Raw genomic sequence first — 21,147 nt, forward strand, 5'->3', positions numbered from 1 at the left:
TGAGCCAAGATTGCGCCACTGCACTCCAGCTTGGGCTGAAAAATGGCCCCCAAAAGATATCCATATGCCCTAGTCCTTGGAACCCGTGAATGTTACCTCATATGACAAAAAAGTTGGGGGGGGCGGCGCAGAGGGTTTTTGCAGATGTGATTTAAATTAAGGATTATGAGATGGGAAGATTATCTGGGTGGGCCTGAAATGCAATCACTTGTTTATCAGAGGGAGGTAGAGGGAAATTTGGTATAGACACACAGAGAAGGCAATGTGACCACGGAGGTAGAGATCAGGGTGATACGGCTGCAAGTCAAGGAACGCAGCCACCAGCAGCAAGAAGAGGTGAGGAACCACTCTCCCCTCCAGCCCCGGGAGGGAGTACAGCCCCTGGGTGTGGGCCCAGTGCTGCTGATTTTGGACTCGGCCTCCAGAACTGTGAGAGAAGAAAATATTGTTTTAAGTCACTCAGTTTGTAGTAATTTTGTTATAGAAGCCACAGGAAACAAATAAAGAACTAATCAAATCTCTTTAATGTTTAAGCCTATTTGTATCTGACATTTTGTTACTTGCAGCCGAAAGCAGCCTAGCTGATACACGATGGTCCCCCTGCCCCCTGGTCACCCTTACAGCTCAGAGGTGAACTCTAGAGAAATGAAAAGCCCCAGTTGGGAGCCAGTTGGAGACTCTCCTGGTCTTTAGCTGGGAAAATAGGACTGCGGGGGTGGGGGCAGCATCAGATGGATCACAGACTCCAAGCAAAGGCATGACAGGAGTTTATTTACAGACAAGACAGAGCAACCAGCACCCACTCGGGCTCTGACCAGGGGAGGTGGTAGACAAGACCCCAGGTATATATAAATATACATACAGGTCCCAGCACCATCAGCACCAGAACGTTCCCCAGCCAGGTCCCTGCCAGAAGGACCAAGAGTCAGGCAGGATTGAGGACATAGAAAGGAGAGGGCCCCAGTCTTTGCCAGGTATCAGTGATCACCTGTTATGGTCCCCATGTCGGAGGAAGAAACTACCCTTGGCCTTGATGTGTGGACACTGAGGAGCATGAGGACGGAGAGACCCTCTGGAGGTGCCCCCATTCCTGTGTCTAGCCTGTGCCCTCAATGCCAAGGCCACAGAAGTGAAGTGCCAGCAGGAGCAGCTTGGGGCATGGAGACACTGCAGGCCCCTCCAGGAGCCAGGCATGGAGGTGGGGTCCCAGGCCATGGCTGCCCATCACACAGGGGCCTCCCCCAGTTTGCTGGTGGCACTCGTGACTCGCTTATTCTCCCGGAGGTTTCGGAGGCGGGCGCTGAGGCTGCTGATCTCCTCCACATAAGCCTGGGGCACCCACCCCTTCTCACCATCTGCCAGGCGGACCCCTTCCAGCCAGCCTAGGGACACATAGGCCAAGAACAACAGCATCAAAGGGGCACCAGGGCCAGGCCTGGAAGGGAACACCTCAGCCCTGATGCAAGCTTTGTCTGCACCCTTGGGGCCACGGTGACATCATCTCAGCATCTCTCAGCTCCAGGAAGGACCCTGTCTTGAGCTGTCTTGTAGATGAACTTCTGACCTGTTTTTCCTGATATCCTCTGAAAGGGTATTTCCCACTGTCCCCCATCACTCTCAATCCTATATCTTTACAAGCAGGAAGTTCTTCCTCTCGTCTAACCTGATTCCCACATGCTGTGGCAGATCAACACTTGCAGAACCTTTCCCTGTGATATCTTAGTCATCTAGCCACCTCCTGCCCACCCAAGCCCCATCAGGGAGACTTTCCCAGGAGGCCCCCTCACCGTCACTGGTCCAGGTCCTCACTGCCAGGATGTCAGTCTTCTCCAAGGTCAGCTCATCTGGGTGCAATGCCTTGTATGTCCTAACACATTGAACCTGGGGGCAATCTGACAGCCCAAGGGAGGCTCAGGGAGTCCCAAGGGCAGGATGGCAGGGGCAGGAGCATGGGTAGGGCAGGGAGGGGCAGTAGGAGGAAGTAAGGGGGTGGGAAGGTGGCCATTGAGGCTTCTATTCCTCTGCCACTCCCATGCCACAAGCCCACATTCAAGCATGTGTACCCTCTGCCCACCCTGGCCTATCTCCTCTCCTGCCCTAAACACAAGTGCAGGATTAATCCAGTCCCTCCCAGCTTCGGTTTCTGCCTCTATACCAAGGGCTGTCCCCTCCCCAGCTCAAGCCAACACCTTGCTTTTGACCTTCAGACCCCAACGTCCAACTGTCCCCAGATACCCCACAGAAAACAGTAATGGCCCTGCAATGCGCCCCTAACATCGCTCTGGTGCTTCCTTTGGCCCATCCTTCCCAAATGGGATTCAAGCTGCATCACTCCCCTGTTTAAAGCCCTCCAGGGCTTCCCAATCCTCTTAGAAGAAAATCCAAAGTCCTCCCTAGGCCCTACAAGGCCCTTCATGGTCTGGCATAGTCCCCTGCTAGCATCGTCTTCTCCCCTCCACTTTCCCTCCCTACTCGCTCACAAAGCTCCAGCCATACCAGCCTCCCTGCTGTTCCTCACTCTAAGCTCCCTCCTGCCCCAGGGCCTTTGCGCTGGCTCTTCCTCCAGATGCTCTTCCCCGGATCTTTTCGTGACAACCTCTCCTCATCCTTCAGGGGTCAAATGTTAATTCCCAGGGACCTCCCCTGACCATTTGGGAGTAGGGAGCTTACCCCCAGCCCAGGTGGGACTCCTAGCTCAAGCCAGAGCGTCTACCCCTTCCTGGCCCTCAGCTCTTTTCATTAGACCAGGTGGACTGGTAGCATCCAAAGCCACAGACTGAGGGGCCAGACCTCGCTTGAATCCCAGTTCTGCCACTTACTGGCTGTGTGACCAATTTACTTCACCTTCTGAGCCTCAGTTTTCTCAGATATGAAAAATGTCTACCTAGTAGGGTTGCCATGAGGATTAAATTAGATTTAATGCGAATACAAAGCCCCTAGCCTTGGGCCTGGCCTATGGCAGGCGCTCAGTGGGCACGAGTGCCCTTTCTTTCCCTTTACTACCTAAAGCTCAGCCCTAACTCCTCTGTTCAAAAGCCTCCATTAAGGCTGGGAGCAGTAGCTCACACCTGTAATGCCAGCACTTTGGGAGGCTGAGGCAGGTGAATCACTTGAGGCCAGGAGTTCGAGACCAGCCATGGTCAACATGGTGAAACCCTGCCTCTACTAAAAATACAAAAATTAGCTGGGCGTGGTGGCAGGCGCCTATAATCCCAGCTACTTGGGAGGCTGAGGCAGGAGAATTGTTCGAACCTGGGAGGTGGAGGTTGCAGTGAGCTGAGATTGTGCCATTGCACTCCAGCCTGGACGACAGGGTGAGACTCTGTCTCAAAAAAAAAAAAAAAAAAAAAAAAAAAAAGCCGGGCGTGGTGGCAAGTGCCTGTAATCCCAGCTGCTCGGGAGGCTAAGGCATAAGAATTGCTTGAACCTGGGAGGTGGAGGTTGCAATGAGCCGAGATTGCACCACTGCACTCCAGCCTGGGGTACAGAGTAAAACTGTGTCTCCAAAAAAATAAATAAAGGCCTCCAATAAGCCAGGCACGATGGCTCATGCCTGTAATCCCAGCACTTTGGGAGGCTGAAGGGAAAAGATTGCTTGAGTCCAGGAGTTTGAGGCCAGCCTGGGCAACATAGCAAGACCCTATCTCTACAAAAAATAAAAATAAAGGTGTGGTATCCAGGTGTGGTAGTGCATACCTGTGGTCCCAACTACTCAAAAGGCTAAGGCAGGAGGATCACTTGAGCCCAGGAGGCTGAGACTACAGTGATCCATGATCATGCCACTGCACTCCAGCCTGGGCAATAGAGCAAGACCCTGTCTCAAAAACACCCCAAACAAACCTTCAATAGCTCCCTAGGGCCACTATAGGAAGGCTCTCTATGATTAGGTTGCGCCCTGGCTTACCAGCCTCACTTCACACCCACAGGAGAAACCTTTATTCCAACTGAGCAGATCCCTCACCTGCCACCACTACCCCCACCACCCCTCATACCCTGGCTCCGGCTGCTTCTTGTCTTGTTTGCAACTGACGCAAAGATGGAGACAGACCCGGGCTCTGGTCTCGGCTCTGCTACTTACTGGCTGGGTGAACTTACACAAGTCCATTTATCTCTGAACCTCTCTTCTAACTTGTAAAACAGGGGTGACATGGGAGGCTACGAAGGCTTTGTGATCTCCAGGATGCGCCTGTGGACACAGAGTCCACCTGTGCTATGTAAGTTCTGCCCAGCCTTCGAGGTTCCTCAGAGCTACCCCTGACTGCCCCAGAAGTTGATCTCTCTCCCCATAGCCCTGCCAGCAACACAGCACCCAGGATGGGAGGGGAGGAGAGCGGGCGAGGGTCCGGCCCAGGGATGTAAGCAGCAGGGATGAGCTACTACCTTCCCCCTCACTGATGACCTCCTTGTCCTCCTGGGGGCTGGAGGGGCACAAGGCTGAGATCCATCGCTGCTTCTCACTTCTAGGGAAGGGGGAAGCTGAGTTGTCACAACATGCAAAGCGCAGTTGCCCAGGGCAGGGTGCTGAAACCAAGGCTGGGGGAGCCGGACATGATGTCCAGGCCTAGGACCCAGGTCGTGTCTGCCCCACCCCAGGGCCCACCCCCCAACCCTGTTCCCAAGCCTGTGCCCCACCCAGCTCTGAGCATAACAGGCCCAGAACCCCCTGGATGCCAGCCCTACCCCCATCCTTCCTAATGCCACAGTCCTGAAGCCAGAGATAGCAGGGTGTGGAGGTTTACATCCAAGAGATGCCCAGAGGCTGAGGAGGAGGTGGCAGCCCCCTGACATCACCTGTGGGGCAGGCACCCCTGCTCTGGCCTCCAGCCCTTCCCTCTGCCCCTCTGTCCTGCCCAAGTCAGGGAAGAGTTGAGCACTTGGGGAGGAACAAGGCCAGGATGTCCCAGGGGTGCCCGTCATGGGGAGGGGGAGCCTCCTCTCTCCCCATACCCAGGCCCACTCACTCTGTCCGGGCCCTCAGCAGGAACTGGTGCTTCATGTGCTGCCCGTGGAGGAGCTGGAGGAGGAACACGTGGCCAGGGATGCCCTGCAGCTTCAGGCTCAGGTCCCGCACCTGCAGCTCAGCCATCTTGGCATAGACGAAAACAGCAAACTTCCCTAGCCTGGACGACCGGGGGAGGGGAGGTCAGCCTGGCCTGGGCCCTGGCTCCAGGCACCCACCCTTGGGATCAGGTGGGTTCTGACTGGAAGCGGGGAGAAGGGGTTGCCTGCCCCGCCAGCGTTCTCACAGGGTCCTGCTTCTGGATAGAGCGCTGCTAGTCCCCACAAGGAACCAAGAGCTCCTTCCCCACTGGCTTGCTGGTGGAGGCTGGAGGTGATGGAGACGAGTCCCTGAGCCCCAAGCATGCTTTCGACCTTTCTCTCTCTCTCTTTTTTTTGTTTCTTTGTTTGTTTGTTTTTTGGTTTTTTGTTTTGTTTTAAGACAGAGTTTCGCTCTGTCTCCCAGGCTGGAGTGCAGTGGCATGATCTCGGCTCACCGCAACCTCTGCCTCCCAGGTTCAAGTGATTCACGACCTCTCTCTGAACCTCTCTCCCAAGCGTCTGTTCCGAACAGCCAACTGGACAGCTCCCCTGAGGAGTGTCTAACTCTCTCCCAGTACATAAGCCCCATGAAGGCTGAGCCTCGTCTCTTTGCCACTGTATCTCAGTGTCTGATACTGCCTGACCCACAATTTGGGCTCAGTAAGTACTTGTAGGCAGGATGGGTGGAGGGTGTTCCATGGATGTCAACTCATTCAACAAAACTCAGCATCAAAAAAAAATTCAGCTTCTCCCACTCCAAGCCAGATCCCCTTTACTGTTCTCCATTCCAGTGAAAGATCCCACCAGTTTGCCCAAGAGGAAACTCTGACGTCATGCCCACCTCTTCCCTTTCCATCCCCCCTACACCCACCTGGTAGCTATGTCCTGTCTTTCCTCCTTATTGTCCCTTGAATCCACTTATCCTGAAGTACCCTGCCACTTCTGGAGCATCTACACTCTCCTGAGCAACTGCAAGACCCTCTGGCCTCTCCCTTTCCAGTTCATCCTCCAAATTGGCCAGGAGCAAAATATCATCCCTCTGCTTAACTCTCCATGCTCCCTGCTGCCTCAGAAAAAGTCCAACCTCTCTACCATGACCTTCAACATCCCAACTTCCCTCCGCTGCCTTTCTCCTTTACAAATCCAGCCACATTAGGCTTCATCGTTCCCAAACACACATTCCGCTCTTCTACACTACTATGACTCTGCTGTACTCCTGCACTCAAACTACCTCTCTACCTGGAAAACTCCTACTCATCCTTCAAAACCCAGCTCAAATGTCCTGTCCTCTATGAAGCTTTACTGATTCTCACTCCACACCAGGAACTACCGCAGTACACCCTTCCATCAAAACCGTAATGATATGGTTATCAGGATGTATTTTCACTGGTCTGAGATCTCCTGTGAGCAGCAAACAAGTCTCATTCATATTTATGTCCCTAGCACTGGCCTGCTATAGAACAGAGATCCAGTGACTGTTTACTAAATGAACAAACAAATCAGGAATGAACCCTTCTTATAGCATAACATGTCCATCCATTTTTTTTTAAAGAGATGGGGGCGGCCGGGCGCAGTGGCTCACGCTTGTAATCCCAGCACTTTGGGAGGCCAAGGCGGGCGGATAATGAGGTCAGGAGATCGAGACCACGGTGAAACCCCGTCTCTACCAAAAATACAAAAAAAAAATTAGCCGGGCGTGGTGGCGGGCGCCTGTAGTCCCAGCTACTTGGAGAGGCTGAGGCAGGAGAATGGCGTGAACCCTGGAGGCGGAGCTTGCAGTGAGCCGAGATCGCGCCACTGCACTCCAGCCTGGGTGACAGAGCAAGACTCCGTCTCAAAAAAAAAAAAAAAAAGAGAGAGAGATGGGGGCTCACTATGTTGCCCAGGCTAGTCTTGAACTCCTGGACTCAAGTGATCCTCCTACCTTGGCCTCCCAAAGTGCTGGGATTACAGGTGTGAGCCACCGTGCCCAGCCCACATGTCCATCCTTTTATCCCATTCACCTTATCCAGGCAGTCTTCTACCTCACTCCTCATTATAATCACAGCTAATACTGAGCAAGAGTTCACTGTGAGCCAGGCACGGTGCTGTCATCAGACAGAGCTGGCATCCTCCTGGCTCCCCCACCTACTAGCTCCACGATCTGACAGTAACAGAGAAGCCTATTTCCCAGGGAGATATTTGGAGGATTAAAGGGAATAATACACGTAGCATGCCTTGCAGAGTAGGTACTGAGTAAACGTTGGCTTCTGGCATAGCTGTGACTCAGGGCAGAGTTGGGACTCCAGGGCTATGCTCTTAGTCTCTGCTCTTACTGGCTGAAGCTCACAGCGTCTCCAAGTCCTCGGCATACAGTCTAGCCCTTGATTCTCCCTTCTGGAACATGGACTTGTCTCACATCTCTGCCTTTGCTTCAGGAGTGCCCTGGCAGCCTACCCTGGCACAGGCAGGGGCTCCCAGGCCCAGGGATGGTCTGATCATAAGCCCAGTGGTGGGGAGGAAAAGAGCCTGGCTCCAGTTTACCTGCCCACCCCCGACTGCCCCGACTCACTCCTTCTGCCGAGACAGCAGCAAGCAGTCATTGAAGAGGTGGAGGTAGACTGCCTTGCTGGACAGCTTCAGCTTGGCAGGGGGTGCTGCAGGCAGTGGTGCCAGCTCTACCAACTCCCCATGCCGAACCAGCCAGCGGGCCTGAGAGATCAGCGGGAAAATCTAGAGGGATGGAGAAGGATGGGTCAGGCCCAGAGGCACCACGCAGAGAGCACAGGATGGTAGATGGGAGGGTGTGGGCAGCGATGAACTGGCCTGAAGCCCCCAGGGCAAGGAAGAAACAAGAGCTGCCCCTTGGGGTCCCCATCCCGCTGGCTGCAGACACACACCTTGCCCTCAAAGTGGATCTTCTTGCTCAGGTGGATGAGTTCCTCTGTCCTCTTCATGGACTGTACGCTAGCATTGCACTCCTGCACCAGCTGGGGGAGCCGTGGGGAGGTCACCTGCAGCCCCTCAACTCTGGCTCCCAGAGCCCAGCCTCAGACTCTTGCCTGGGGACCGGAGACTCTGACAGCTGGGGGCTGTTTTAGATACATGCTGGGGGTCCAGGGGGGCCTCAGGAGCCAAGCAGACCCTGCCCTGCCCAGCTCACCTCCTTGAGCACATTGAAGGCCTTGGTGGCCATGTCTTCGTCGTCAGAGCCCTGTGCTGTCCGCTTCAGGATGTTCTGGAAGGTGGGATCAGCACAATGAGGCAGGCCTCATATTCCCTGAGACCTGGCCCGTCCACAGGTGTATCTCCCTCGCCCAGCCCTCACTGTGGCCTGTCCCCTCGAGGTACCTCCACCAACATCTTGAGGCGGGTGATCCTCTGGAAGGGCAGGATGAGGAAGGAGGTAAGGGGCAGACGCTGGCACACGGGAGACTCCTCCAGGCGAGCCAGGATGCCAGGGAACCTGGGGTTCTCCAGGCTGGAAAATGGGGAGGGCTCTGGAATCACAGGTAGGCCTGAATTCCTGGGATCCACAACCCTGGCCATCCACAGGGTCCTCAGGGAGCTTCTCAGCACATCCTTACTGCCCCTTGGGGTTGCATCTCACCTTATCCTGGTCACAGAGACCCTTTCAGGGACCCCTCCCCTCACCTTGCATCACCCAGCCCTCAGTGACTACACCTGCCTGAGACTCCTTGCATCACCCAGCCCTCAGTGCCTACACCTGCCTGAGACTCCCTCCACGCCCCCGCCCCTTTCAGAGCCCCCAGCCCTACAGCAGGCGCTGGTAGGTGCGCTCCTGGTAGGCCTGGTTGGTGACATAGGGCAGGTAGACTCGGCGGAAGGCCGGGCAGTGGTCCAACACCACGTCGCACACGCTGAAGCGCAGCACATCTGCCTCCAGCCGCTGCTCCAGGTCCTGCAGGAACCTGAGGAGTCAGAGCCAGGATGGAGACCCCAGATCTGGGAACTGGCCAACCACAGGCTCGGTCCCCACCCCAGGCCAGGCCAGACCACTTCTTCACCTCTCGCTGGTGCTCTTGACCTCGGGCAGTTTGGAAAACAGCCACTGCTTGTCCTGCGCCCCCAGACACTCGCTCAGCTCGGCAGAGCCTAAGAAGTGGCCCACAGCCACCGACAGGCTGTGGATGTAGGAGGCCTCAGACGTGATCAGCTCAAACTTGGCCTGAGGGAGAGCGCACACGGGGTCGAAAGGGCCGGGCCAGTTCACCTCGGAGGCCCTGGCCTCGCATCCCCGGACCCCAGGACGCCACACGTCGCGTCCTCGCCCCTTCTCTAGCCCCACTCCTAATCTGTCGCCGGGCGGGCCCGGCGTCCCACCTCCCGCCGCGGGCAATTGTGCAAGCCCTGCTTGTCCTCGATCCCGCCCCTCCCCTAAGCCCCGCCCCGACGCGTTCTTCCCAGAGCCCCGCCCATCCCAGGTCCCGCCCCTGATCCTGGCCCCGCCTTGTTCCGCGCCCACCAGCCGTTTCCCCTCCCAATGGCTCCGCCCCTCATCCGGCCCTGTCCTATCCTAGGCTTCGTCCCGCTGGGTCCGCCCCCTACCCGCACCCAAGCCTGGCTCCCCTCGCCTCCTGCTCAGCGGGTTGCTGTCCTCGCTTCCAGACGACCTCGTGTAGTCAGGTCCTAGAGCCAACCTTCCGCGCGGACAGTCGCGCCAGCAACCCCCTTTGCGTGTCCCCCTCCCTCTATGGCCCAGTTCCCGCCAAGTCCCCGGACCGCGTACTCCTCGGCCCGTCCCGCCCCGCCGGGTCCCCGCGCGCGCCCACCTCCTGCAGCTTGCAGTCCCGCAGGCTCAGCGTGGCCAGGACGCCGCTGCCGCGTACGTCGGGGATATCCTGCCACAGCGAGAAGGTGGAGCCTCGCGCCGAGCGCTGCGCCCGGAAGGAGCTGCTGGGGGAGAGGTTGGCGCGCGGCGGCCCCGGCCCCTCCTCTGCGCCCTCGGCCTCTTCCCCCGGGCCCTCCTCCTCGCGCTGCTGCCGCCGCAGTTCGCGAGCGCTGGCCACGTCGCTGTATTCCTGATAGAGGACGGCTGGGGGAAAGACGGGCGGGCGAGACCGTGGTGCGCCCGCCAGCCCCTGCCCGGCTTTTCCCTGGTTCCCTCAAGAGCCCGCGTCACTTAACCTTTGCCGCGGTTCGGATATCTGGACACAGTGAATTCATGCGTTCATTCATTCCATAAACAAATTGAGCACCTACTGCGTGCTAGATACCGAAGAGTTCCATTTTCCGTTTCTCACTCGATCCCTACCTCTCAACTCTCCAAACCCCCTTTTCCCCGTTTCCACACCTCAGCCGCTTCCTCCGTTACCTCCTCCCAAGGACCCCCCTCCCACGTACAGTTAAGGAGGAATCGAGACTGGCGCCGCTCGTTGGTGCTCCTGGACCCCAAAGGCGGCTCTTCCTGTGTGTCTAGCCTAGGAAAGAGAGAGCGTCAAGGCCCTTGTTCGCCTGCACCCTGTCTCGGGCCAAGCCTAAACGGGAGGTGGTACCTGGGCTCGGACCAATCGCCATGTCCCTCTCGTGAGTCACCAGGGGCTGGCCGCGACACCAGGTCCCCGCTCGTCTCCACACTTCGAGCCTCTATCCCAGATGCTTTCCCTGGAAAGGGCGAGAACTGAGGGTGAGGGGTCCAAAGAGTGGGCCTGGGGCCTGGGCCCCGGCCCGGGCACCCTGACGGCCTCAGGCGGCCGGTGAGTGGGCATCCCGCACCCCCACCCGGCATCTGGCTGCCCTCGGGGCCAATGGGAGGAGCTGGTACCTTCCCGGGCTACTCCGGTGCCTGACCCAGAGATGGGTGCCCGGGCTGCTGAATTCCGCCCCAGGCGCAGAGAAGAGTGCAGCCGGGTCATCAGCTCTGAGGCTGAGAAGCGCCTCCGCTCAGGACCCTCGAGGCTCACTCGGGTGGACCCAGACAGCTCCACCCTGGGCTCCTCTGTGCTCAGGGCCTGCTCTTGCACTACCTGGCCAGGCTCTAGGAAGACAGCATGGGCCTCGGGGCAGCCGGGGACCTCTTCACGCTGGTACACCCGCATCTTGCGCCCTAGGGTTGGGGGGCAAGGAGTGAGAGCACAGGCTGGGGTCTCCCCCGGCCTCCTCCCTGCTGCTGCCCCTGGCCCTGAGCACCTGGGGAGGTTCAGGCGCCATGCCCAAGGGAAGGGCCTGTGTTTCTGCTAGCATCTAGTCCCCAGAGCCCTGGGGTCCACGAGAGGGGTAAGGAGAGCACAGGGCCTGGCTGCAGTAGGCAGCCCAGAATGGTGACTCACTCACTGCATAACTTTGGACAAGTCACTTCCCTTCCCTGAGCCCCGCTAGTTTCCTTATCACTAATCTACCACTTGTCCTGACTTTTGGGGGAAACTTGGGACATAAAGGTTAAGGAGCTAGCTGCCCAGCCCCTCCCCTATCCCCCCTGCTGTGGCACCCACACCCGCCTCGCCTAGGGTGACTCACAGGCAGACTTCTTCTCCGAGCCGTGGCTGGCCCGGCGCTGTGGCTGTGTGTGTTGGGGACTCCAGGGTCCCTCCAGAGCTGGGGGCTGGGCACCAGGACAGTGTGGCCAGCTGCCAGCCCTGCTGGGCCGCATTCCCCCGCCGGTGATCTCTGTATCTGAGCCTCCTGGGGATGATGGCCATAGCAACCCTTGGAGAGGGGCAGGGGTCCCCAGGGACCAGCGGCTGCCAGGAGACCGAAGCTCCTCCGGGGCAACAGGGAAAAGGTCCAGACACACTGGGCTCGGGGGCTTCAGGGCAGGCAGCTCTGCAAAGGACAGACTCTCCTGCTGGCACACTGCTACAGGGCCATGGGCAGTGCCAGGTGGCCCAGTCAGGTGGGGCTGGAGGGTAGCAGGTGGCCCACAGTCCATTCCTCTTTTGCTCTGCCACCCACCTGGCCCTGCAGAAGAGAAGATATCAGACCTAGACAGAGGACAGTGGGGCTGGCCAGTAAGCCACCACCCCTGGAGGCCTGGACAAACCCCTGTGTACACTTGTGTGCACACATCTCCACAAACACACTCACATGTCTAATTATATAGAAATAGCTGATACTTGCTTGGCATTGCCTGAATGATACTTTACACATATTATCTTATTTAATCCCCACAACAACCCTGTGAGTTGATGCTCTTATTATCCGCATTTTGTAGGTGAGGAAAGTGAGGCACAGAGAGGTTATTTGGTAAATGGTGGAGCCAGGATTCTAACCTGGCCATTCTAGCTTTGAAATCGATGATTTTAACCACCTTGTACTTCTCTAAAACACACTGACATGTCACCAGACGTGCAAATACATACATTGTCACACAAATCCATGTCCCAACATATACATCCACACTACATTTTCTCCCAAGTATCGAATGACATGTACACTTTCACAGATACAGACATTTCAAACTCAGGCTCACACAGTCACAGACACACACATTTTTACACAACCACATACATTCACAGACAACTCCTCACAAACACGCTGACCCGTCCGATATTTACATAGGCACCCAAGATTTCTCACCCTCCTGTTCCCTTCGCATGCACACCCCAGGATGCAGACACACACCAGCCCACAGGTCCTTGCTTTGATGTTTCTCCCCCCATCCCCCGACCCTTGCCCAGAGTTGCGGCCTTCGGCGCTGAGTGGTGCCCACACCCATGCCAAGTTGGTTGGGAGGGTCATGGACTGGCAGGCGGGCCACCACCCAGATCAGGCAGGGGCCCTCCCGAAGTTCAGGGAGGTGGCCTAGCCCCCTGGCTTGGAGCGAAAGAGGGGCTGTTCCCCACTCCAGCTTCCAGCCCCAGGGTGGGCCAGGCTGGATGGGTCCTTTCTGGGCAGGAAGTTATCCCCAGGGAGCCAGCCCTCGGATCGGGGCAGGCCTGATGATCTGAGAGGCCCAAGCCCCTGCAGCTCTTGCCCTGTGGCCCTCTGCCAGCCTCCCTCCGGCAGCCCCTCACCTCTCTGGGCCCAGGCCCGCTGCTGATGCTGTTTGGCTGTTCCGGCAGGGGAAGCCCTCTCTCTGCCCAGCTGGCTGGGGGAGATCCCACCCAGACAAAGAGTTTGATTCATCAAACCCTGTGGTGAGGCAAGCACGGAGGGAGGGAGGGAGCAGGCAGCGGGCTGGGCGGGGGCCTACCCTAGCCTGGCCTCGCTGTGGGCAGGCCGGGCAGCCAGGACCCCCCAGAGGCCCCGTCAGGCCAAAGGGGCAGTGCCCAGCCTAGCAGGACCAGGAGATCCAGGAAATGAAGACTGAGAGAGACCTAGAGAAATAGAGACCACTTAGCCAGTAACTCAGAAACCAAGACCCCAAGACATTCAAAAACAGAAAAACCACAGATGCTGAGACATTCAGGGACCCAGAGATGGAGACAGAGACGCTGACAATTTCAGGCCATCCAGATCCTCAGAGACACAGATGAAGCCCAGAAAATCCAGGGAGACAGATGGACAAACATTTCATGCCCGTGGGCTGCCAGTCTAGTGGGAGAGCCAAAAATGAAAACAGTTACAATCCAGGTTGGCAAGAGCCAAGCCAGAGGAACCATCAGAGGAGGGTGCTGGGCTCAACTCAACCTGGGTATTCCAGGAAGACTTCCTGGAGGAGGTAATAGGTAACTGCTCCATGGCTGAAATACCTAGTGCACTCAGAGGGAAAGCCTTGGCCTGAACAGTGACAGTGTCAGTCACTACTGGAGACACGGAGGCAGAAGAGGACCCAGTGAGAGATGGCTGGGTCTATGGCAGGCCCCAGTCTCTCTGCACAGCTTCTCAACTGCTTCCCCCTGCTCCCTTCACCCCGCTGTCTGGGAGGATGGGAAGAAGGGGACTGGCTGCTCCAAAGGGGCCCTCTCTACGGTGGCCACTCTGGCTTGTACCATCAGCCTCTGTCCCTCTAGCCTGAGGAGTGCCCATCTGAGCAAGTCTCCCTAAGCCTCAGTCTCCTCATGTGGCAAATAGGATAGTATTTTATTATCATCAGTCTTTCTCTAGACAGAAGGCAGCTCAGGCCTTCACACAGATGGGGAAGATGAAGGAACGAGGCTGAGACACACATTATATTGCAGGAGTGTGTGGAAGGAGGCCCCTGCCCACAGACAGGTCTCTTTCTCTGCAGGAGTCAGGAGTCCTCGACACAGAAGTCCCGCTTGCTTCTGGGGGCACACATGTGCAGGCATGTACACATGCCCCCTGCCCCCTTGTATGCTGGGAGATTCTAGCACTTGGGTTCTGGAAGCCCCTGGAGGGCAGGGAGGGACCCTCTCTCCCATGGTTGGGGATAAGTAGGCAAAACATGGAGGCTTTGCAGCAGGAGCATCCCCAGTTAAGGCCGCAGAGGAGAAGGCTAGGTGAGTGTGGGGAGAGGGGACATAGAAGGCTTCCTGGGGAGATGAAGCTGGAGGCAGGTCCCTAGCGGGGAAGTCAGGAGTGTGTCAGCCTCCACCTACGCTCAAGCCAAGGGGTAATAAGAATGACCCATCTAGCTGGGATGCCAGCCCTGTGGCCCTCCAGGGGTTTGGCCCACCCAACCTCAATGCTGGGGAGCCAAGAGGGACAAGCTGTGTTCATATTGTGTGTAGCTCATCTCTGTTAGAAAAAAAAAACAAAGACCTCAGAAAGAGAACTGGCCCCAGACAGCAGGGACATTACCTTCCCAAGGCACGATCACAGGATAGAGACTCTAGTGTCTACTAGGCAAGGGCCACTCTGGAGCCCAAAGAGAATAACCCCCGCCCAAGCTTCGAGGCCCAGTGTTGACATTGACCAGCTGTGTAGCCTTAGGCAATTCATAGCCCATCCCTTGGCCTCAGTATTCCCATCTGTAAAGTGGCTCCTAAGGGACCGCACCACCACCCAATGCCCTAAGAAACATGTCTCATCATAAATGTCTCTGGGCCAAGAAGGATGGGCAGGGGTCGAGGAAAGTACCCTTGGTGAGCGCTGCTAATTACAGAAGACGATGGGCCCTCTTAGGAAGGCTGCCAGAGATTCCCTGGACACTACCATGATCAGAAAAAGCGTTTCTGGCCTCCTGTACCTAGCTTTTCCCTGCCCCCTCCCGGGTGCCCCTTGCCTTGCTGCCTAGGAGAGCGGGTATCCTGCCAGGGCCTCTCTGCCCTTTAAGGAATAAAGCCAGGTGGGAAGTCATGGCTGGAAAGGGGATCCAGGCCAAGTGGTTCACAGAGCCCCAGAAGGCCATAGTGGGTCAGGGCCAGGATCAGAGACCAGGCCGGCAGCACAAAGGGCTCACTCAGCGGGGAAAACTGGCGGGAAGAGAATGGGACTGCTGGCACCCAGGTGGGGCCCTACCTCAGCCAGGGAGCTCCGTCCAGCTGCCAGCACAGTCCAGGGCTCCGGGACACCCTGGGGGCTCTGAGGTTGCAGCCAAGTCCTCAGGGGGCGATGTCAGCATGTCAGCATGGCCCCAGAGCCCAGCAAGGCAAGCTCCTGGGTATTGTGTGGGGCAGGGAGGGGGAGGTGAAGGAGGAGGGAACCTTGCAGAGAGAGGCAGGCGGCTGTCTCAACGTGCCTGCTCCCCGCCCCCCTTCCCCAGAACCGGTTTGGCTAGTCTGGGGTACAAGAGGGGGGCTGGAACAATGGGAGTCCTATGCCCAAGTGAGGCTCTAAAGGACCCTACACCCAAGTCCTAAAGATGGGGGAGGCAGTGCTTCTCCTCCTAGGAGACAGGCCACCACTCTTCTGGAGCTTCCCAAACACGAGCATGCTCAGGGGACTTCTTGGAGCTGGGGAGCATCCTGGGAGCTTCACAGAGAGCCTCCCAAGCCCTGCACTCCTTAGGGACCCTGAGAACCCTGATGACCCTCTCTGATCCTATTACTACATCTATCAAATGAGAACACTCATCCCTATGATTGGGAGACAGAAATCAATCCTGAAAGTTGATGATGTGACGTCCGGCATCATCCTGGATGGCCTCTCCTCATCTAGTATAGCCGCTGCTTGCAAATGGCCCATCCTTTCCCACTGCCTGGAATGACCTGCCCCACCGTCTCCAGTGGCCGCCTCCACCATGAAGCCTTCCCAGACTATCCCAATTGAGCCCTCAATAAACCAAGTCAAATAGCCAAGTCAAACCGCCTCCAATAAGAAGGGCATGCTCTATGCGCAGCATGCAATCTTCCCAACCCTGTGGAAGGGGAAGCTGCATTTTCCCCTAATTCTACCTGCCATCTGTTTGAGCTCCCAGCAATTGCCAGGCACCTAATATTACTATGCAGATGTATACACATGCTAATACTCATGAGGCTAACTTATTGTTCACCTGCTAGGTGCCAGCCACTGTCCTGAGCACTTCACATGTGTTTACTCATTTAACCTCCACCATGACCCTGTCAGGTGATACTGCTACCACTTATCAGGTGAGTACAGTTGTCCCCTGATACTCAGAATCTGTGGGGAATTCGTTCTAGAACCCTCCCATACCAAAATCCATGGCTGCTCAAGTCCCTTATATAAAATGTCATAGTGTTTGCTATAACCTTTGTACATCCTCCAGTAAATTTTATTTTATTTTATTTTATTTATTTGTTTGTTTGTTTTTAAGATGGAGTCTTTTTTTTTTTTTTTTTTTTTTTTGAGACGGAGTCTCGCTCTGTCGCCAGGCTGGAGTGCAGTGGCGCGATCTCGCTCACTGCAAGCCTGCCTCCTGGGTCACGCCATTCCCCTCAGCCTCTCTGGTAGCTGGGACTCAGCGCCCGCCACCAGCCGGCTAATTTTGTATTTTTATTAGATGGTTTCACCGTGTTCGATCTCTGACTCGTGATCGCGTCGGCTCCAAGTGTGGGATTACAAGCGTGAGCCTGCGGCCTAAGATGGAGTCTTGCTCTGTCACCCAGGCTGGAGCAAGTGGTGGGATCTCAGCTCACCACAACCTTTGCCTCCCAGGTTCAAGCAATTCTTCTGCCTCAACCTCCCCAGTAACTGGGTACAGGCGCATGGCACCACACCCTACTAATTTTTTTATTTCTAGTCAAGACAGGGTTTCACCATGTTGGCCAGGCTGGTTTTGAACTCCTGACCTTAAGTGATCCACCCGCCTCAACCTCCCAAAGTGCTGGGATTACAGACGTGAGCCACCACACCCAGTCTATTTTATGTATTTATTGTCAAAAAATAAATAAAATAAAATGTACTCAAGTGAGAGAGTCTCACTCTGTCATCCAGGCTGGAGTACAGTGGTGCAATTCCAGGGCTCGCTTGCAGTCTCGTTGACCTCCTGGGCTCAGGTGATTCTCCCACCTAAGCCTCCTGAGTAACTGGGACCACTGGTGTGCACCCCCACACCTGACTAATTTTTGTATTTTTTGTAGAGACGGGATCTCACCAGGTTGCCCAGCCTAGTCTCAAACTCCTGGGCTCAGGCGATCCACCAGCTTTGGCCTCCCAAAGTACTGGGATTGTAGACATGAGCCACAACATCCAGCACTCCAGTACAGTTTAAATCAATTCTAGATTACTTATAACACCTTAATACAGTGTAAATGCTATGTAAATAGTTGTTATCCTGTAATTTTTTATTCGCATTATTTTTTTATTGTCATTATTTTTGTTATTTTTTGTTTTTATTTTCATTTTCCATGCATTGTTGGTTGAACCCAAGGATGTAGAACCTGAGGATACGGGGGGCCAACTGTTTAAGAGGCTTGTACAAGTTAAGTCAGGAGCATTATCCCTTTGAAATCTCTCATCAGTTCTATGAAGTCCCTAGTTTATAGATGACATTGAGGTTTAAGAGATTAAATAACTTGCCCAGGGTCACACAGCTAATAAGGGGCAGGACTAGTATTGAAATCCAGGTCTGGCCGGGCACGGTGGCTCACGCCTGTAATCCCAGCACTTTGGGAGGCCAAAGTGGGTGGATCCCCTGAGGTCAGGAGTTCTAGACCAGCCTGGCTAACGTGATGAAACCTGTCTCTACTAAAAATACAAAAATAGTCTGGGCGCAGTGGCTCACGCCTGTAATCCCAGCACTTTGGGAGGCCGAGGCCAGCGGATCACGAGGTCAGGAGTTTGAGACCAGCCTGGCCAACATGGTGAAACTCTGTCTCTACTAAAAATACAACAATTAGCCGAGCATGGTGATGCACACCTGTAATCCCAGCTACTCGGAAGGCTGAGGCAAGAGAATTGCTTGAACCAGGGAGGTGGGGAGGCAGAGGTTGCAGTGAGTTGAGGTCACGCCACTGCACTCCGGCCTGGGTGACAGAGTGAGACTCCGTCTCAAAAAAAAAAAAAGAAAAGAAACCCAGGTCTGTCTGACCCCACCACCAACCTGAATCCTTCACCACTGCTTGGTACTGCCTCACCAGGCTTTTAGGAGGGTCTCGTGGTGAAAAGTGTGTGAAAGTCTAATCGGGGGTGCCTCGGCTGACCTAACTAAACTCTTATTGGTCTTATTATTCATACACTACAGGCTTGGAATACACAGCAGAGGTTTCATGGCCCGTGCCCTAGTCCCCCAAAGTATTTAATTATTTATTTATGAGACGGAGTTTTGCTGTTGTTGCCCAGGCTGGAGTGCAATGGCACAATCTCTGCTCACCATAACCTCTGCCTCCCGGGTTCAAGCAATTCTCCTGCCTCAGCCTCCTGAGTAGCTGGGATTATAGGCATGTGCCACCACACCCGGAGAGTTTTATATTTTTAGTAGAGACGGGGTTTCTCCATGTTGGTTTGGCTGGTCTCGAACTCCTGACCTCAGGTGATCCACCTTCTTGGGCCTCCCAAAGTGCTGGGATTACAGGCGTGAGCCACCGCGCCCAGCCCCAAAGTATTTTCCTTAGCTGCCAACCGACGGCCATTAAGTTCCAGAGTGATTAGGGTCCCTCTGCTCCCCCATGTTCACTTTGGCTCCCTAGAGCATTGCCACATAGTGAGGAGACACTGCACCGTGTGGGTGGGGACCAGGTGGCCGTGGAGAGGTGGCAGGCTGGGACGCAGAGACAGGTTTATTGTCAGCATTGCACAGAGGCCAGGAGGCAAGGAACACGGAAGGGTAGCAAGGCAGGTCTGGAGGTCTCCAGGGAACTCCAATCCTCTCATCCAACTCCCGGGCCGGCCTTGGGACACTGCCCAGATGCATAACTGGAAGCCAGAGGACCCCAATAGGAGGAGCATCCTGGGGAACCTAGGGTCCTGGAAGGGCAGCCCTGCCTCACTCGCCCCTGCGTCCCCTGTGCGGACATAGAGCACAGCTTGGTCAGGCTGAGCAGGCTGGCGCTCCAGAGCAGAGCCCCCAACCCCAGCTTGCAGATAAAGTAGAAAATGGGGCTTGGCGGGGGCGGAGCTTAATAACGGCCGGGAACAGGCGGAAACTACAGGGAGTCCAGCCTATCCCTCCAATGGGCGAGGCCAAATAAGGGGGCGGGGCTAGAGAGTGCTGAACTTGAGAGGGCTGTGCTAAAGCTTGAGGGCAGGCCAAGGGGCGTGGTCATTATGGTCATTATGGTGCGGGTGGGGCCGGGGTCCGCCTGCCTTGCTGACTGAAAGCAGCGTCTCCCGGTTGTCTGCCACCGCCTGCTTGGCCAGGTAGCGCTCGCGCGGTTATCTTGGTAGACAGGGCTGGCACATCGGGCACGAGCCGGGCGTTGGGGCACAGGAAGAAGAACACTACATGCTGGGGAGAAGGGGACCAAAAAGAGAGAATGATTGCCTTAGCGATCTTAACTCATGGAGCGCTTACCCTACGCCAAACCCTAATCTGAAGGTTTTCCGGATATTAATTCATCTAATCCTCACAACAACTCTATGAGCTGGGGGTAATTTCTACTCCACAAGTGAAGAAACAGAAGCAGAAAGGGGTTGCCATTTGCCCAAAGACACAGAGGTATGATTCGAACCCCTTAACACTAGGAACCCTGTCAGGGCAGGGCTTGTAAAAGAGCAAAGCTGGTGGGAGAGTGCTTCCTCTCGTTTCTCCTTTCTCTTGCCAAGAGATAATGTTATTATTATTTGTGATATTAATTCATCGAGCAACTACAACATGCCAGGCACAGTGCAAATGCTTGACACCGAATTCATAACGACCCTATGAAGTAGATCCTATTATATAATATATCCTAATTTCCAGCCGGTCGGCGGCAGAGACTGGACTTGGAACCAAGTCTGTCCAAGACAGATGGCTGAGCCTACCTCGAAGGCGATAATGAAGCCCAGATGCACGGCCAGCAGCTTCCAGAGGAAGAGGGCGAGGTTCACCCCTGCGTCGCGAGAGGCCTTGTATCTGGGTGGCGGCGTCTGGAGAGGCTCTCGGATCTCGACTCCGAACCCTGCATTTCCTCCCCCCCTTCTCCCTAGAATCTGGCCCTGCCCGTTCAGCCAGTACCCTAGCCGGCTCCGCTCATCTGTCCGGGGCAGAATCGGCTCACTGCACCCCAGCCAGGCCCCACCCCACCCGTCCAGTTTCGGCTCCCGGCTTCCCAGCCAGGCCCCGCCCCTCCCTCCTCAGCACCTGCCCCTCCCAGACAGGCCCCTCCCACCAAGGCTCAGCACCCGCCCCCTCCCAGGCCGGCCTCCCTCACCAAGGCTCAGCGCGGTGCTTCCCAGACAGCCCTGCCCCTCCCGCCTCAGCGTCCCGCCCACCAAAGCTCAGGGCCCCGCCCCTCCCGCCGCGCCCCTCCTCCCCAGCCTGAAGGGTCTAACACCTGCAGAGTGTGTTTGCTCTGGGCCAGGTAGGCAGGGGGCGCGGGTGCCAGCGTGAAATTCACAGATCCGTGCAGCTGGGTGTGGTGTTCGTAGTGTTACAGGATATGCGGCAGGAAGTCCGAGATGAAGGCGAGACGAAAGCCTGCAGAGCCAGAGGGCCTTCAGGGCCCAACCCCGTAACTCACCCCAACTCGGATCCAGACCCCCTCCCGTGGCAGGATGAGCCTTTGGCCCGGGATCCTAGCCTCCTGTCCCCTATTTCCCAACCTCTGACCCGGATTTCCTTCTCCAGCCCTGCATTTCCCTATTCCTGAAGCCCCTTCCCCAGTCTCTGAGTTCCATCTCCCCTGCCCCCTGCCCCTGTATTCCCTTCATCTACCTCACTCCCATTCAAGGTGACCTCAAGGTGTACCATGGCCTCCAGCAGGAGCAGTTAGATCCAGATGTCCA

General features: G+C 56.1%; 1 protein-coding gene across 4 annotated transcripts; it reads right to left on the minus strand.

Annotated features, from left to right (window-relative positions):
* Positions 1-503: 503 nt before the first annotated feature.
* On the minus strand, positions 504-20,224 carry ARHGEF19 (Rho guanine nucleotide exchange factor 19). 4 transcript variants are annotated; one of them, XM_030805716.1, is made up of 17 exons: positions 20,185-20,224; positions 19,528-19,669; positions 11,497-11,937; positions 10,805-11,086; positions 10,536-10,644; positions 10,384-10,460; positions 9,813-10,075; positions 9,048-9,208; positions 8,799-8,951; positions 8,371-8,500; positions 8,183-8,257; positions 7,920-8,009; positions 7,592-7,752; positions 4,962-5,120; positions 4,381-4,460; positions 1,788-1,892; positions 504-1,382 (listed from the first exon to the last, which is right to left on the minus strand). In XM_030805716.1, exons 3-17 carry the CDS (start codon positions 11,906-11,908, stop codon positions 1,225-1,227), a joined length of 2,415 nt encoding a protein of 804 aa, XP_030661576.1. In that variant the 5' UTR covers positions 11,909-11,937; positions 19,528-19,669; positions 20,185-20,224; the 3' UTR covers positions 504-1,224. The 4 variants fall into 4 exon arrangements, with proteins under 4 accessions (XP_030661576.1, XP_030661575.1, XP_030661577.1 ...); XM_030805715.1 differs by having other exon boundaries at positions 19,439-19,669; XM_030805717.1 differs by lacking the exons at positions 19,528-19,669; positions 20,185-20,224 and adding an exon at positions 15,343-15,764.
* Between the last annotated feature and the right edge of the window lie 923 nt (positions 20,225-21,147).

The sequence above is a fragment of the Nomascus leucogenys genome, chromosome 24, assembly GCF_006542625.1.
Source record: "Nomascus leucogenys isolate Asia chromosome 24, Asia_NLE_v1, whole genome shotgun sequence".
NCBI lineage: Eukaryota > Metazoa > Chordata > Mammalia > Primates > Hylobatidae > Nomascus > Nomascus leucogenys.

Bases quoted from the DNA above. Each gene is read 5' to 3' on its own strand.
- ARHGEF19 (XM_030805714.1), bottom strand. From the start codon at position 13,104: ATGAATCAAACTCTTTGTCTGGGTGGGATCTCCCCCAGCCAGCTGGGC. The intron at 11,938-12,992 runs GTGAGGGGCTGC...TCTCTTCTGCAG, and splicing joins GCGGGCCTGGGCCCAGAGAG to GGCCAGGTGGGTGGCAGAGC. The intron at 10,076-10,383 runs GTACGTGGGAGG...TCTTTCCCCCAG, and splicing joins GTCTCGATTCCTCCTTAACT to CCGTCCTCTATCAGGAATAC.